The sequence below is a fragment of the Danio aesculapii genome, chromosome 25 (genome assembly GCF_903798145.1).
Source record: "Danio aesculapii chromosome 25, fDanAes4.1, whole genome shotgun sequence".
Classification (NCBI taxonomy): domain Eukaryota; kingdom Metazoa; phylum Chordata; class Actinopteri; order Cypriniformes; family Danionidae; genus Danio; species Danio aesculapii.
Genome location: NC_079459.1, coordinates 36,254,615 through 36,273,793, shown reverse-complemented (window position 1 = coordinate 36,273,793; position 19,179 = coordinate 36,254,615). Strand labels below are relative to the sequence as shown.

Genomic DNA, 19,179 nt, shown 5'->3' with positions numbered 1-19,179 from the left:
TTACACCGGCCCATGCCTACTCTGAATGTGTGCTCATTGAAGAAATAAATCCTTAAATAAATAAATAAATAAATCATGTTAAAAAAGGTCCCCTTCTTAATCATAGTTTACTTTCACTGTAATTCCATAAAATTGGTTTAATTTATATTATCATTATAATAAAAGTCTTGTAACCAATTATAAACAGATCTTGTTAAATTTGATCTTTAAATGACAGCTTTAGTATTTTTATATTCTATAATTCATTATAATTATGATGAGGTCATTTGGGTTAATAACCTTTTAACTTTATGGTGGAAAAACAATTGATTTAAATCGTAAATAGATTTTTTAAGTGATTTTTTAAAAAGGCCATATCAACCAGCCCTAACCTCCTACTACATTGCTAACAACGAGTAAAAGAAATGACTCAAAGAAGATCCTCCATCTGTAGGTGAATGGCATAAAGGAGGTGTATGATATGGAAGTACTGACGCTTTCCTTAAGACAACATTCCTATAATAATAGTATTCATTCATACTGGGGAAAGTGGTTGAGAAGAAATGTAATATGTTGATTTTATTGTGGGGCTTTTGTTTATATGTATCTGTAATCCCCCTCAAGAGATTTTTTCATCTTTGATATTAACAGAACTTTGCAGATCAGACATAAACACTAATGAATGTAAATAAGATTGTATCCGGTGACCCTGATACTTCCATTGTGCCTCTTTTTGTTTTTATGTTGTCTTTTTTCCTCTGATTTGTTTGAAAAATTAAATTATTGAAAAAAAAAAAGGTTAATGAAAACATAGCTAAGAGGGTTGGGCGATGTCGACCAATTTGGCATTGTACGATGTCTAATGTGAAACATCGCGATGGACGATGGCATTGTCATTGTAGGCGGAGGTGAACGAATTACTTATGAATAATTAATTAATTCATAACGAAGTCATTATTTGTACCGTTTCAACCACCTGACCGGCATGGTCTTAGTTTTACCCATAACCAAATCATAAATAAAGATGTTACACACAAATGACCACCTGTCAGTCACTTTCAGCAGGACTCTGGCATGAATAGTCAGAGTGATCTGTGTCGGTATAATGGCGTCGGCAAACTTGGTTGGTAAAAAACCAACCAACCAACAACCAACAGGAACCAACCAACAGTATCTGAGGTTTAGCTAACATGACTGAGTACAAGCGTGAAAGCGAAAGACTGAAGCAGTGTACTGACGCTGTGACCTGATAGATTCAAAAGAGCGAAGAGTCGTTAGATAGAGACAAGATTAATTAAACATCACGTTTAACAACTATAGTGAGACGCCATCCAGCGCTACATCCTTGATGAACTGTCTGACGTGCACTACTCTCTGGGGTTTAGCGCTCAAAGCACCTGCTGACTGCTGGAGCTCAGACGCGCGAGTAAGCTGCAGCGCTTGACAAAGTGTGTGTGTGTGTGTGGTCACGTGATGTGTGTTTTCAGCGGTATAGTGTGGACGGAAGGCTTTTCAGAAATGTTAGGTGAATCGCCAGTGTGGACGTGGATTGTTTTCATTGTAAAATGCTATGTTAAACCTAAGATGTATTAGTGTAAACGAGGCCTCAGTGTGTATTTTTCGTGAGCGGGTTGCTGCTGCGATGGGGGCGGGGCGGAGGATCGCGATGCCAGATCAGCATCGTGATGTCTATCGGCCATCGCGATTGAAGATGGCACTGTCTATCGGCCCAACCCTTATAGCTATTAATGCAGCCTTCTCTGTAAGTCGGAGCTCATCAGGCCAGACAGACAGACAGCAGTGCAGCGGCTGTTAACCTGACAGCGCACCTGTCACTATACCTGTCTGAGAGCAAGCAGAGTTTTTCCACAGTCGATCACCGAAGCGGGCCGACACGTCAGAAGCAGAGCGAGATATGACACCAGCCCGGCTCATTATCAGTGTGAGGTGTGTGTTCGTGCTGTAAATGAGAACACGGCCGGCGCTTTTAGCTGTCAGTTCACCAGACGCCGCTTTAATCCTGAAGACGGCGCTTCAATTCACATGCTTATTAGCAGGCAATTAGCATAGAGTCTGTTACCAAACAATCGCTTAACGCGGTGGCGATGATCTTAAATTGAATGTGCCTTTCCTGAAGAACGAACATGACTAAAAGGAGGCTCGTGATCTCAGGCTCCCAGAATGAATTGGCTTGTAAAAAGACGACTACCCACAAACCCCCAGTGGTTTGCAGAGCTCTTCAGCAGCTGTGGATTCAGTTAAAAATAGCTGCGATTTGAGCAGGGCATTAAGTGTGAGATCCTCCTCCTAAAAGGCACCGATTGTTCTCGGAGAAATAATCTGACGTACACACCAAACACACAAAGGGAACGGAAGTCAATTCAAGCAAATATGCAGGACGAGCTCAACGATATTCACAGAGCATGTGAGATGAAGCTGGCTAGGGTTTATCAGATCAGTTTCACTAGCTGTGTTCCCCTCCAAAGGTGTGAATTAAATGTATGCGCAATACTATATACACATACTAGGAGTACAAAATCGTCGCTTCTTGATGAAATGGCGCCAAATATATAGAGTTAATCTAATTTAATAAATTACTTGTACCTCAAACGACAATGCTGACACGCAATAAGCGGGTGGTGGCGTTTGAAAGCATGAGACATGAAGCACAGCCAATTCTGAAGGAAATAAACAATACAATAACATTAACACTGGAATGGTTACGGCGTTTTAGAAGGACCAAAGCAACATTTCAGATGTTTTACCGTGTGCTCCGCCTGCTGGTTTATCCATTTACACACATCTATATCAATTACGCACATCTTGGCGTTTAAATTCAACCATTTTTTTAAGTGCATAACCAAAATACCCATAAAATTAGGTGGATGGAAACATAGCTATTGTTATAGAGGAAAACATAGCTAACATTTGGATATATTAAAATTAAAATAACCTTGGTAACACTTTACAATAAGGATGAATTAATGTATTTACGAACATCAACAACACATTTATTACAGTATTTATTCACATTTGTTAACATTAGTTCATGGAAATAAAGTCATTCACAGTTCGTTACCTCACGGTGCATTACCTACTGTTAACAAGGATGAATTTGGATGTTAATAATGCTTTAATAAATGTTAAACTGTGATTAATAAACGCTGTGCTTGTTTTGTTTATTATTAGTTCATGTTAGTAAATGCATAAACCAGCGACACCAGTAAGACCAACGTTTTTCAGACTAATGCTGCGGTCACACTAGAGTTTGAGCATGTGAAATTCTGTTGTACGGCGCTACGAAAAGGGGCGGGATTGAACAAGATGATTAGACATTAAAAAAAGGGAGCGATTGGTCAATATTTTACATTTCTGTAGAGAGAAGTCATGTTTCGATCTTCAATTCATCTCACACAGTCACATGACGTGACTTCGCAGGTCAGAGTTCACTAAGCTTGAACTTTGCAAAGCAGCAAACTACAAAACTTGTCGCACGAGCTTGCGTTTCTGGTCTGCCGCATTCGCATGTGTATAAATGGAAGTCTATGGGGCAAAAAGTGCAGTGTGACCGTGGCTTAAGGCTACATTTACCTGACAATGATGTAGCCAGGAACAGACACATTTTTTCCTTGCATTTTACATTTTTTAATATTAATACGACAACATTATCAACACAATCTGCATTTACATATGTGCAAAAGCGCGTTTTTAAATAGTAAGGAAGTAATGATGTGTTGTCAGCGGCTCGATGATCATACATATATAATATTTGCTGAGTGTAAGATCTGTTTCCGCTTTTGGATGTGACGTGAAGTCAATCTACACTTTGCTAATGCTTCGTTAGCAAACGCCTGAGTAACAACAACAACACCATCACATACTCTGCCATTGTTGTGTGTTTGTTCATGCTAGCCTTTAAATCTACACCTCCCCAAAGACGTACAATGCTCATGCATTGCATCATCATTTTCAGAAACTCTCATTTCGGTATTCACATGCACACAATAGCGGCGCTGTACTGGTGTTGTCACGATACTAGAATTCGGTAGTTTCGGCAAATAATTTGATTTCTGATGTCCATGTAAACGTAGTTAATGAGAGCAGTTTTTGGCTGGTCAGATTTTCTGGAGATTCTCAACCAAAATGTAGGGTTACCTGTTCATGTTCAGTATGCCAAGATCACAGCTTAAGAAAGTTATCCTTCGTTTCTGGAAGAACAATGTAAAGACTCTTTTTCTGACTGGCTTCTTGGACTCAACTCTACTTTACCTTTGGAAAGAATTAGATATACCACCTCTGGGAAATCTGGGAACTCAGAAAAAAAAGACTGGATCCCACATTTTGTCAAAAACAACATAAAGACTAATAAAGTTGTGTAATTTCTGAAGATCTGTACGTTTTCTCTCTCTCTCTCTCTCTTTACATCCATTGCTGTGTGTTAAAGTCATTGTATTTATTTCCATATACTCTGTTTACATTATTTTTATACATGTATACTTTTAAAGAAACCTAAAGGTAATGTTATAAATGTATGTGCCTCTTGATATAATCACATGCTCAACTGTAGTTTTAATCAGTAGAATGGTGGGAATGTGCCAGATACAGGAATATTGTGCTGACAATGATGTGATTAAATGACAGAGCTGCACGATTAACCGAAAACAGATCACGATCTCGATTCGACCCCCTAGACCAGGCATGTCCAAGCTCGGTCCAGGAGGGCCGGTGTCCTTCAAAGTTTAGTTCCAACCCCAATCAGACACACCTGGGCTAGCTAATCAAGCACTTACTAGGCTTTCTAGAAACATCCGTGCAAGTGTGTTGAGGCAAGTTGGAGCTAAAATCTGCAGGACACCGGCCCTCCAGGACCGAGTTTGGACACCCCTGACCTAGACGATCTTAATCCAGCACTTCTATGATTCTGCCAATCATATTTTCAAGTTCAGGAGAGAAGAAAAGGCGGCCGCACAAGTCTTCACAGTGTTTTACACACATTGTTCAGCAAAGTGGACACCTCCAAATGGTGTAGAAAGAGTCCCATACTGAATTTAAAGGGCACCTATGGTAAAAAAATCTACTTTTCAAGCTGTTTGGACAGACATATGTGCATGTATGGTGAATAAACCGTCATATTGGGGTGATATAAACACACCCAGTGCTTGTTTTTTTTTTCAATTTAACAACATAAAAAACGGTACAAGCTCGGCACTTGAAACTAGCACACAGTTGACTGTTGACTCTGTTGCAAACGCAGAGCGTGTGAGCTCATGGCCCCGCCCCCTTGTTTACATGTGAAGCCACACACCCATAAATCAGCGAACTGTGGACACGCCCCCAACATGACACTGTTTAACACATAATAAAACAATCTGAACTGTGTTTTAAACTGAACCTAAACTGGCACACTCACAACCAGAATATTAATATTAAATTATAAAAAAGAGATAAACTATGTGCCCTTTAAGGTATAATTCACCCAAAAATGTCATTTCTGTCTTTATCTAATGATATATTTGTGGCCGTGAAATCAGTTTCCCATTTTTGTCTTGTGTAGAAAAACATTGTGTAGATGACCGTGTAAACGAACGCTCAAAATGCTTAAAAAGTGTGTCTGAAAACGTTGAATTTTACTTTATTTTGCGAATGAAAAATGTAAATGGCCTCTTTAGAGGAATGCCGCGACAATTAAAACAATTGAAAATTCGCTCTGCGCATGAATGGACTTTCACACTAAGCAAAGAGCAACTAAAGAAAACAAACAAGAAGCTGATGCATCTATTTTTGTTCGGTCTAAAAATAAATCAATGAATAGAAACCCGGGGGTGTCTGCTAGCACAGCCTTCTTGACTGGGTTTGCATGCACTGCATCAGGCTGAGCGTGTGACGGCCTGTGGTGAGGCTGGATCGGGCCTGCAGCGGCTGGATAGCAGTGAGGTAAACAGATGAATAAAACATTGTGGTTTCGTGCAGGCCTGACCTCGGTTAACACCACGCTGTTTATACACACACACACACACACACACACACAAGAGCAGTGTGTGTAACGACGAGGGGAGTGGCGCGCATTCACACAAAAGCACAAAGCCGTTGAGCATGAAACAGATATGCTCATGTTCTCCTTTCAGCGCACAATCAATGGACTGACTCACAGAGTTCCTTCTGTCTTGACCCATTTATAGACCGGCGTCTGCTCTAATGCAAGCGTGCAAAGTGGAGCCCACGAGGACTGATATTACACAGGGTTATCAAGGGCAGGCGATTGTGTAAAGTCGGGCTGCATGATTCTGGCTAAAATGACGATCACGAGGGTTTCACGATTCTGTAAATGTAAAATAAAGATGAATATGAGTCCGCTATTATTACTGTTATTTCTCTAATATATGGGAAGATAAACAACAATAATATTAGGCCTGTGTGTTGGCCTACTGTTGGTTAAAATGATCCATTTTGTATACAAGTTGGTCATTAATGCACAGTAAAGTGAAGACATCAGAATATAGCTATTCATAATTCTGAAGTTGATCTATTGTGCTTGAGACATGTTCTTCTCATATGCATTGACAACATTAGACCATTATTTCCCTCATAAAATGAAACATGTCATTATCAGATTCCCTCTTGCATTATATTCAGCATTATATAGGCTAGAGTAGTATTCTGACACTGTTACACGATTATTCTCTTAACTTTCACTGCAGAGTGTCTTCATGTCACGGCTGCTGTCACTTTGAGAACAAAAACCCGTACATGCAAATCAAACTTCCCACGCGACTCCCAAACAATCACTCTGTGCAACAAACTGAACGTTATGTACAACTATTATTCCTGTTATTCACAGCTTATGCAGGTTCTGTTCACTAAAGTAGACATCATTTGCAGGCACACGCCTCCTCTCTGAGCTAAACAAACAGCTCACATGTGATTTTCCGGCCATGAATACATCATTACATGGGTGAATTATACCTTATAAATACAGTATGTGACTCTTTTAACACCATTTATCAGTGTCCATGTTGCCGAGCAATATACAGTTGAGGTCAGAATTATTCACCCCCCTTTGAATTATTTTTTCTTTTTCCAATATTTCCCAAATGATGTTTAACAGAGCAAGGAAATGTTCACAGTATGTCTGATAATATTTTTTCTTCTGGAGAAAGTCATATTTGTTTTATTTTGGCTAGAATAAAAGCAGTTTTAAATTTTTTTTAATCCATTTTAAGGTCAATATTATTAGCCCCTTTAAGCTATATTTATTTCGAAAGTCTACAGAACAAACCACTCTTATACAATAACTTGCCTAATTGCCCTAACCTGCCTAGTTAACCTAATTACCCTAACTTTACCCTAGTGAAGCCTTTAAATGTCACTTTAAGCTGAATACTAGTGTCTTGAAGAATATCTAGTCTAATATTATTTACTGTCATCATGACAAAGAGAAAAAAAACTCAGTTATTAGAGATGAGTTATTAAAACTATTATGATTAGAAATCTGAAAAATCTTCTCTCTAAGCAGAAATAGGTGAAAAAATAAACAGGGGGTTAATAATTCTCACTTCAACTGTATATAAAACAATGTGAAGACTTGTGCGACCACCTTTACGCTTTTGAAAATATAATTGGCTGAATCATAGAGATGCTGGATTAAGATGGTTTGGGGAGTCGGCGACAATAGCCTTGTGGTTAGTGCGTCAACACATCGCACTGAGGTGTTCACAGCGACCCGAGTTAGAGTCCCGGCTCAACCCTTCCCCTATCTCTGCTCCTTATACCTTCCTGTCACTAAAATCTCCACGGTCCTGTCAAAATAAAGGTGAAAACCCCTAAAATAATTATTAAAAAAAAAAAAGATGGTGTGGTGGGGGTCGAATGGAGATTATTCATTCAGCTCTACCCTAAAGCCTGATTTACACTACTCAACATTAGAAGGTCATCAGAAAATAGTCCTAAGTCAAGAATGGGTGTTGTTCAATTAGGTATGGGATGATAACCACTTTCAATGTATGGAAAAGACAAGGTTTTAAAACCACAAAAATGTTCTGTCATACCATTATTATTTTTTATGAGTTTTTAGCGCCTATTTTATTTATTTTTAGGGGGCAACAGTATCTCCAGCAGAAATGACCAAAATCTTCCAATTAGTTGTGAGCCGTCACACAACACATGGACTCAATCCTTCAAGCTTACGCTGGAAGCAATCCCTCGATCCACAAGGTTATCTCTGTTATCGCAAAGCTTGTAATGTAGATACATTATCTGATAGTAACTGCACCACAATGCACAGTCCATTCCAGTGTATCACCACATGTTCTCTGGGAAAAGTCCATACGTGTCCCAAAACATGGAGAGTATTTAGTGCTGCAGTTGCTGCATATGAGTTGTTGACCTGATGTATGAGTTTCACGATCACGCATGACAAAAATGAATAGAATTAGTATCGTCTTCATTTAAAACGCAGTAAATAGTCTTCCATGGACGTCTTGTTCATTTCCTGTTACATTTTGTAACCTGTTAAGTTTTTAACTCTGTTTTTAACTCTGTTTTAACTCTGTTTTTAACTCTGTTAAGCTTTTAACTCTGTTTTTACCTAAATCTTTTTGACATATTTAACATTTTTAGAAACAAACTTGTTTTGTTAAACACCTATTTATTGAAAACTCCAACAATCCATGGAGAAACAGCATCTTAATTTCATATCAAATAAATAGCAATTTATTAAGATAAACGACCAGCAGGAATATAAATCGCTCACGCAATTTGTATAATATTAAGTAGGGCTGCGCAATTAATCGAAAATTTGGTTTCGGTTTTGGCTTCTAACGGTTATGAAAAAGCATTAATGGAGATAAACGATTATTGCATCATAACCGCCCCCTTTCCGGTTGTACACATCTGTTGCTCTGCAAACCTCAGTTCCACGTGAACATTACTAAAAGCATGTGCTGTAATGTAACGTTTGCAGCACGGGATGCGCATCATTCACTGATGTACATTCCAATCATTCATGTTTTTATAATTAGTTTTTTTGGGGGGATTTTTCACCTTTATTGGATAGGAAAGTAGAGAGAACTGACAGGAAAGCATGGGGAGCAGAGAGAGGGGAAGGATCGGCACAGGGCTGTGAATCAAACTCGGGTCGCCGCGAGCACTGGAGTGCATGTGTCGACGCACTAACCACTACAGCACTGGCGCCGATCATTCACGCTTTTAAAAGCGCAAATGAGTTCACATGCTGTTGTGTGTGTGTGTGTGTGCTCAGCCTCGGAGACGAGCAGAGCACACACATCTAAAGTCATCTTAATGTGAGCGCTTTAATGGTCAAATAGGTGTCGAAACGCACTCTTCAGTGATTATTCATATTAACCCTCATTTGTGTAATAAACAAACGAGTTGAGAATCAAAAGACATGTGAAAGAGAAACCATAAATCAGAAGCGTACTGCTCTTAAAGTGACAGCGCGCTATATTCCTGCTGCAGACTGTTTTTATCAGTAATCAAACAACCAAAGGAGAAAATCCCTCACTGCTCTTGACTGAAGGACTGCTGGAGCTGAAGTTTTTTTCTTACAGTGAAGATGCTTAAAGCACAGTTTTTCATATTTTTATTCTATTGTATTTATTTCCCTTATTTACAGAGAGGAAAATAACTATATATGCAGTTGAAGTCAGAATTATTAGCCCTCCTGAATTATTAGCAACTCTTTTCCACAATTTCTAGTTAATAGATTTCTTCAACACATTTCTAAACATAACAGATTTAATAACTCATCTCTAATTACTGATTTATTTTATCTTTGTCATGATGACAGTAAATAATATTAGACTAGACATTCTTCAAGACACTAGTATTCAGATTAAAGTGACATTTAAAGGCTTAACTAGGGTAATTAGGGTAAAGTTAGGGTAATTAGGCAAGTCATTGTATAACAGTAGTTTCTTCTGAAGACAATCATAAATATATAGCTTAAAGGGGCTAAAAATATTGAGCTTAATACAGGTTTCAAACTATTAAAAACTGCTTTTATTCTAGCCGAAATAAAACAAATAAGACTTTCTCCAGAAGAAAAAATATTATAGGAAATACTGTGAGAAATTCCTCTTAAACATAATTTGGGAAATATTTATAAAAATAAAAAATTAACAGGAGGGCGAATAAATTTGACTTGAACTCATAATCGTTTTGAATAATCGTGAGTACAATTAAGACCAAAATAACCGTGATTATGATTTTTCCCATAATCGAGCAGCCCTAATATTAAGTGTTTTTTCTCCCACACCATAGGATGTACAGTACACTGCAGTCAAAAGCCAAAAATATTAGCAAAATAACTGATAAAGTGAGCAACCCCTTATATTTCCTCAATCATCAGACTTCAAGCAATATAAACAGAACTATTCCTTCTTCAAAACTGCTTATGCCAACGCATCAACACCCCAAACACAAGTCAAACCAAGTCCTTTTCTGAACATTTCAGCTTTCTGTCTGGAGTTCTTACCCTCCTAGCTGGCGGGGTTTGTTGTCTGGATGTCCTTTGCATTCATAGCTGCAGCTCAGACGAGTCTTTTTCTCTGGGTTTCAGCCATAGACAGGACAGCATGGGCGTTTCCTGGCTCGCAAGCCCAGGGGCCTAAAATACCCAAGGGCTGCGTTCACAAATTGTGCGGTGAGCAAGTTTAACAGCCTCTCTGTTCAAGAGCCGAGACGCTGTGCCAAACTTACATGAGGGGTGAGAGAAAGGGGAGGAACTAGAGAACGCGAGAGAGAGAGAAAGAGAGAGAGGAAAAAAACGCAAATGTGAGAGACAGGGAAAGAAATGAGATGAGAAAAGGTCAGCGCCGACACTCATGTAAACACCAGCTAAGGATTTACAGAAAGCTCTCAAAGACACATAAAACCCAAGAGGAGCAGGAGACCCAAAGCGAGGAGACATTCCAGGAAAAGACAGACCTCCCCTCCTCTCCCAACTGGCAAAGCTTTGTTTTAATGGAGTACAGGCTTCCTGGCCGCTGTCAACTCGTGAACGGATGAAAAAGAGTGAGGTTGCAGACCTCTGAAACAAGAAATGAATAGGTTCCTTTCACACTGTACTGCTCCTTTCAGTTATGTTTACAGCAAACGCTGGTCTATTTTAGTGTTTATTCACACTTTATTTAAAGGCACAAACTGCTGTTTTGGACACTTTTAACTTCAACACATTGGGTTACAGTTAACTTGCTAGGCTGTACTTATATGGCATATGGGCCATGAGCATGCGTTAATACTGCCGCCATATTGGTCAGGGCGAGACCAAAGCCAATCTGAAGATGCTGGAAAGCAAACAAAGAAAACAAAGCATAAATGGCATAACATTAACATTTTTTTTAATGATTTTGTATGTTACCGCACTTAGTCAAGACCATCTGAAGATGCTGAAGTTTTTGTGCTGGACTTTAATGTTTACAGCAAACGCAGGTCTATTTTTGTGTTTATTCACACTTTAACTGCTGTTTTGGACACTTTTAACTTCAACACATTGGGTTACAGTTAACTTACTAGGCTGTACTTAAAAACACGTCAATATCGCCGCCATATTGGTCAGGGCGAGACCAAAGCCAATCAGAAGATGCTGGACAAGCGAACAAAGAAAACAAAGCATAAATAGCATAAGATTTTGTATGTTACGAACTTTCGTGCTCAACAAGTAACGTTGTTGATGATAATACAGTCACTTACTGCACTGATCATAAGCAGAACCAACCTGCACTAAACTCTAGGCTTATGCTAGTTTGGTTGAATAAAATCAGCAAAAATGTAAATGAAATACAACAAACATGACGCTGATGCCAGAAACTTGTGTTATTGTCAGTGAATGTTAGTTTTAAGCAACTTGTAAGCGTGCCCGCTAACATAAGTGCCAGCACCTCAATGTGCATACTGGCCATGCTAAACTACTGGATATTAAAAATGGTACATACCATTTAGATCAGAAAGGTGGATACGCATATTGAGACACAGGGATATTGATGGTTCACACGAATCGGAGATTCATTCACAAACGAATCACTCCCTCTGTAACTTAGAAGTGAATGTGGGTGTGTTTCTGGACATATGGATTAAACCAAACTTAACAGGGAGGGAGGATAATACATTTTCATGCACACAAACACATGCTCTATATCAGGAAGGCCGGTGTGATCGTCTCACTTATCCATTAATGTAGAAATGTGATGTAAAATTATAATTTTTATCATTAAAAAATATATATTTGCATGCAGAAAACTCCCAATCATAGATATATGTATATATATATATATATATATATATATGTGTATATATATATCTAAGGCTCCAGGTGGCCAATCTGCCACTGCACCTTCATTTCAAAGGAGCATCAGCCTGTACAAAGATGGTGGCTCTATTGATGCATTCCTTCCAAAAGACAACAATAGCCTACACAACACCTAGTCTATATACGTATGCTTAAAAACTAGGCTACTGATACAAATTTGGTTTACTTACATGTCATGCTACTGATTAATGAACAGGAGCGTGCCTGCTTTAGATCAATGAACCTTCATAAAGAACATTTCATATCATTTTCAAATGAGACGTCCTAAAATGCTGAGAAACACAACCTGTAAAGCTTAGCCAACTTCTGTCTTCCTCCTCTCGTCTGGGTTGTTGCTAGAAGGTATACAGCTTTGGCCAGACGTTAACAAGAATTATTAATATTATTTATTAAATTCCCTATTAATGGTATTTTATCAATCTCTACCCATAACCCATCCCTCACAGTAATGTCAAAACACTAATTATATTGATTATTAATCCAATTATTTATTAAATTACCCATTAATTGTATTTTATCAACCCTCACACTAATGTATAAACAGTGATTATATATAGTATTATTAGTTTTATTTAATAAAATACCCATTAAATTGTATTTTATTAACATCACTCCCCCAACCCTAAACCCAACCATCACAGTAATGCAAAAAACAGTAATTATATCAATTATTAGATCCATCATTTACTAAATTACCCATTAAAATGTATTTTATTAACATCTACCCCAACCGTCACAGTAACATGAACAGTAATTATACCCAGTATTATTCATATTATTTACTAAATTAACCATTATATTGTATTTTATTAATGCCCCCCCTACCCTAACCCTACACCAACCCTCACTGTAATGTAAAAACACTAATTATATTGATTATTAATCCTGTTATTTATTAAATTAACCATTATAATGTATTTTATTAATGACCCCCTACCCTAACCCTACACCAACCCTCACAGTAATGTAAAAACACTAATTATATTGATTATTAATCCTATTATTTATTAAATTAACCATTATATTGCATTTTATTAATGACCCCCCTAGCCTAACCCTACACCAACCCTCACTGTACTGTAAAAACACTAATTATATTGAATATTAATCCTATTATTTACTAAATTAACCATTATATTGCATTTTATTAATGCCCCCCCTAGCCTAACCCTACACCAACCCTCACTGTAATGTAAAAACACTAATTATATTGATTATTAATCCTATTATTTACTAAATTAACCATTATATTGTATTTTATTAATGCCCCCCTACCCTAGCCCTACACCAACCCTCACTGTAATGTAAAAACACTAATTACAGTATATTGATTATTAATCCTTTATTTACTAAATTAATCATTATATGGCATTTTATTAATGCCCCCCCTACCCTAACCCTACACCAACCCTCACAGTAATGTAAAAACACTAATTATATTGATTATTAGTCCTATTATTTATTCATTTACCCATTAAACTATATTTTTTATTATCGTAAACCCTCACACTAATGTAAAAACACTAATTATAATAAATATAATCCTATTATTTATTAATTTACCCATTAAACTATATTTTTTATTATCGTAAACCCTCACACTAATGTAAAAACACTAATTACATCGAATATTAATTCTATTATTTATTAATTTACCCATTAAACTGTATTTTATTATCATCAATTCCCACTCAAACCCTCACTGTAATGTAAAAACACTAATTATATTGAATATTAATCCTATTATTGATTAATTTACCCATTAAACTATATTTTTTATTATCGTAAACCCTCACTGTAATGTAAAAACACTAATTATATTGATTATTAATCCTATTATTGATTAATTTACCCATTAAACTGTATTTTATTATCATCAATTCCCACTCAAACCCTCACTGTAATGTAAAAACACTAATTATATTGATTATTAATCCTATTATTGATTAATTTACCCATTAAACTGTATTTTATTATCATCAATTCCCACTCAAACCCTCACTGTAATGTAAAAACACTAATTACATCGAATATTAATTCTATTATTTATTAATTTACCCATTAAACTGTATTTTATTATCATCAATTCCCACTCAAACCCTCACTGTAATGTAAAAACACTAATTATATTGAATATAATCCTATTATTTATTAATTTACCCATTAAACTATATTTTATTATCATCAATTCCCACTCAAACCCTCACAGTAACATGAAAACACTAATTATATTGAATATTAATCCTACTATTTATTAATTTATCCATTAAACTATATTTTTTATTATCGTAAACCCTCACTGTAATGTAAAAACACTAATTATATTGAATATTAATCCTAATATTGATTAATTTACCCATTAAACTGTATTTTATTATCATCAATCCCCACTCAAACCCTCACACTAATGTATAAACACTGATTATTGCTGTAGGGTATTTATTATATTGTATTGTTGTAATAATCTAAATAATTTCATTAACTTCCGGCCACAGATGTCTCCCTTCTAGACTGTGCCCTCTGCAAACATGGCCGCCACCCTGGCAAAACGTGCACGTGCATCAGCGCACATGTTCATGGCACACACCAAATCACACACACCAAAACACAATCAATGGCAGAGAACAGAAAACTGAACATATTCTCTGCACTGAAAACAGCCTGGATCTTACCCTCCTCACGTGCATGTGTGTGTGTGTGTTCGTCTACTGCACTTCTTTCTACCCAATACACACATACAGAAACGAGGATATACACACACTGACAGCGAAGGACAGCTGCTCTGGCTCTTCCCTTCCCCCAGACTCTCAGAAACGGAGCGAACGCATGAGGACGGAGGGAGAGAAAGAGAGAAAGATGGAGGAGAACGGGAGGGAGGGGGTAAGCGGCCATGAAAGGGCTTTGTTTCTTATTGCTCTGATGGCTTTCACAGACACTGATTGAACACCATAGCAGGATCCAACACTTGAGAGCATAATTAATAGACTGCAATAGGCTCACCTGTGTAATTGAAGTATTAAGATTATGAATTTAAACTAAATAAAAACAATGATGTTAAATAGGAATGGGCGAGGGGATTATAAAGGTGCTTTTTGACACTTCTAAAGCATAAAAACACTAGCGATGTCCCGATCAGTTTTTTAGCCCTCAAGTCCGAGTCTGAGTCATTTGATTTGGAATATCTACCGATACCGAAACCCAATCCGATATTGGTACAATGCTCCAAGCACTAAAGTCATTCAACCGCACTAGTCAAGACCAAAGCCAATCTGAAGATGCTGGACTTTTATGTTTAGAGGAAACTAAAGGTCTATTTTAGTGTTTATTCACACTTTATTTAAAGGCTACAACACAACCTGCTGTCTTGGACACTTTTAACTTCAACACATTGGGTTACAGTTAACTTGCTGGGTTGTACTTAAAAACCATAGATATATACATTAGATATCGCATACAAGCCCTAAGCATGTGTCAATACTGACGCCATATTGGTCAGGGCATCCAGCACAAAACTCAATCAACCACACTTAGTCAAGACTAGGCCCACATGGAATCTGTGCGCGCAGATTTCTGCAGATCTTTAGCCCATCATTAATTCTGTTTATTTACTTGAGTAAATGTGTGTAAATCTATATTTATTCAGTTTTTAAATTAATTACAGTAATATTATTGACTAATATGAAAATGTTCATCTGATTTATGTACAATACAGTGTGTACAGTAATATTTTCTGTCTTTTAGTAGAGATATTATATGAGAGACTTGCTTTGTTTACTAAATAAAGTGAATCTAATTGGATTTGCATTTTAAACATTAAATAAAAGTTAAAAAGAGATTGTTTTTTATTTCACATATTAAGGTTTTAGTTGTGATACTCCCAAAATCACTCCGCAAAAATCCGCAGATTTTTACCAAGATTGTCCGCAGAAATTGCAAAAAACGTCCGCAGATTCTGTCTGGCCCTAGTCAAGACCAAAGCCAATCTGAAGATGCTGGACTATTTGTGCTGGACTTTTATGTTTAGAGCAAACGCTGGTCTATTTCTGTGTTTATTCACACTTTATTTAAAGGCTACAACACAAACTTCTGTTTTGGACACTTTTAACTTCAGCACATTGGGTTACAGTTAACTTGCTAGGCTTTACTTAAAAACACGTCAATATCGCCGCCATATTGGTCAGGGCAAGACCAAAGCCAATCTGAAGATGCTGGACAAGTGAACAAAGAAAACAAAGCATAAATAGCATAAGATTTCTAATTTTTTTATGATTTTGTATGTTACAAACTTTTGTGCTCAACAAGTAACGTTGTTGATGATAATACAGTCACTTACTGCACTGATCATAAGCAGAACCAACCTGCACTAAACTCTAGGCTTATGCTAGCTTGGTTGAATAAAATCAGCAAAAATGTAAATGAAATACAACAAACATGACGCTGATGCCAGAAACTTGTGTTATTGTCGGTGAATGTTAGTTTTAAGTAACTTGTAAGAGTGCCCGCAAACATAAGTGCCAACGCCTCAATGTGCATACTGGCCATGCTAAACTACTGGATATTAAAAATGGTACATACCATTTAGATCAGAAAGGTGGATACGCATATTGAGACACAGGGATATTGATGGTTCACACGAATCAGAGATTCATTCACAAACGAATCACTCCCTCTGTAACTTAGAAGTGAATGTGGGTGTGTTTCTGGACATATGGATTAAACCAAATTTAACAGGGAGGGAGGATAATACATTTTCATGCACACAAACACATGCTCTATATCGGGAAGGCCGGTGTGATCGGCTCACTTATCCATTAATGTAGAAATGTAAAATTATAACTGATACACAATCAGTTTTTTGGCCCTCCAGTCTGAGTCGGAGTCATTTTGAGTATCTACCGATACTGAAACCCGATCTAATACTTCTATAATACATAAAAAAACATCCAGAAGAAAGAGCCAGGATGTTCCTTATTTTTTATTTAATTCACCTTATTTTAACATTCAACAACTCTGTTAACAGTAATTTAAAACACCCGGCAGGCAATCCTGAGGTTACATATCTCACAGTTTGCTATGGCAATGTTGTCGTAAAACTTAATAATACCTCCAGAGCGCAGACATGCTCGCGCTTTCCGCTTCAAGCTGCTTCCATGTTCTACTTTGCTGACATTTAACCAATAGCGTCTCTGCAACAAAGTGATGTCATGCCGCACACGTTGCGGTTTCTGTGTGAAGTCAAGAAAGAGGTCTAACTCTCTGCCACCGCATAACTATAGAAGTGTTAAAAAAATAAATAAATAAATAAATTAATTAATTAATTAATAATAATAATAATAATAATAATAAATATATATATATATAAATATATATATATATATATATATATATATATATATATATATATATATATATATATATATATATATATATATATATATATATATATACACATAAATAATAGAGCCCTGATCCGGAGATAGCGCTTTAAGTTAATAAATTCTGATCTGAATAGGACTCGATTTGTAAATGAAATCAAACAATTTGGATTATATAACTCTTTCTCAGTCGGTTCTGAATAAGACTAATTATGAATTCCCATCCCTACTCTTAATGCAAAACTAGATTCAGTGATGTTCAAACCAGCATGTGTAATAATAACAGCGCAGGACGCCTTCACGAACACTGCTTAATTATAAAGAAAAAAAGATGAGTTGACTGTCAGAGTTAATGAACGAATCGCAAAGCTGTAAAACAGAGAGACGGAGAGGAAAGGCCATCACGATTCAGTGCTTTCACCTCCCTGTCTTTATCTCCCACTGGATTTACTGCTGAAGATGGAGCAATTACGCTCTAGCAAAACCAGCGGCACACGGGAGTTATTCACAGGACGATACACACCAGAGCTGAGCGATAAGACAAAAATCTCATATACTGATATACTGATAATGATATATAATCACAATACAGTACCATATCTATACATTCAACCAATGAATAGTTGATAGAGCACGACAGAGAGTATTTATTTTAATACAGTTTAAAGTATATACTAGTGCTGCACAACTTATTTCAGCATCAATATTGACATGCGCAAATCTGCAAAAAATGTAATGAATAAATAATAATCATCGCAGGATGTCAAGTTTATTTTAAATAAATTTAGACTCAATTAATCTTTGTTAAAGTGGCAAATTTAATAATTTATTATGCTTATTTATACAATGAAGACTTTATAGAACCGGTCAACGCTTGACAATTTTACCACGACCCAGGGTGTGTGGGGGGGGAAGCATTTACATAGATTGCTAGGCCATTTTCTCGTAGGAATGCAAGCAGACAAAACATTGCTGCAGCTCTGATACAAAATTTATTTACAGAGAAGGCACAGCAGTGTTTGGGTGAGATAATTAGTCTACCAAAATGAGTATAGTACATACCAGGGGCGTCGCTAGACCCAATTTACTGGGACACGTGCCCCAGTGAAAATCTCCAGTGCCCCAGTAAATGCATTGAGATATGGTTTACTTCATATGCAAGTGTATTTATTAAGAGTGGTAAATCCGAAATGAAGACGTTATTCTCTATGTGCAACCAAACCAACGCTGGTGAAAGCAATGTGTTTAATCAAAAAGCAAACTGACGCATCTCCGTGTGTGCGCAGAGAACCCGCGCGCCTCTCGCAAGCGCTGCTCTTCTCCCGCTGCGAGTCCCAGTAGTTAACACGCGTGCCAAAAAAGCAGGCTACTTGCTTGTCACGCACTGCTCATGCGTTGTAAAACCAGCGTAACAGCCTTTTTTTGTTTAGCTAGTCAACAAAACTAAAGTTTAAACAATATGATGGTGATCTTATTAAGCATGCCTCATGATAGATTTTG

General features: G+C 37.0%; 1 protein-coding gene across 2 annotated transcripts in view; it reads right to left on the bottom strand.

Moving 5' to 3' along the window:
• The window catches only part of znf609a (zinc finger protein 609a), a 194,214-nt gene that overhangs the window by 97,298 nt on the left and 77,737 nt on the right, over nt 1-19,179 (bottom strand). Inside the window, exon 1 of one of the 2 annotated variants that reach the window (XM_056452235.1) lies at nt 10,472-11,069. The exons of the other annotated variant lie outside the window; for it this stretch is intronic. Within the exon in view, the coding sequence (XP_056308210.1) occupies nt 10,472-10,513 (42 nt within the window). The 5' untranslated portion in view covers nt 10,514-11,069. Of the gene's footprint in view, nt 1-10,471; nt 11,070-19,179 lie in introns of those variants that run through there. 2 annotated transcript variants of the gene reach the window in all.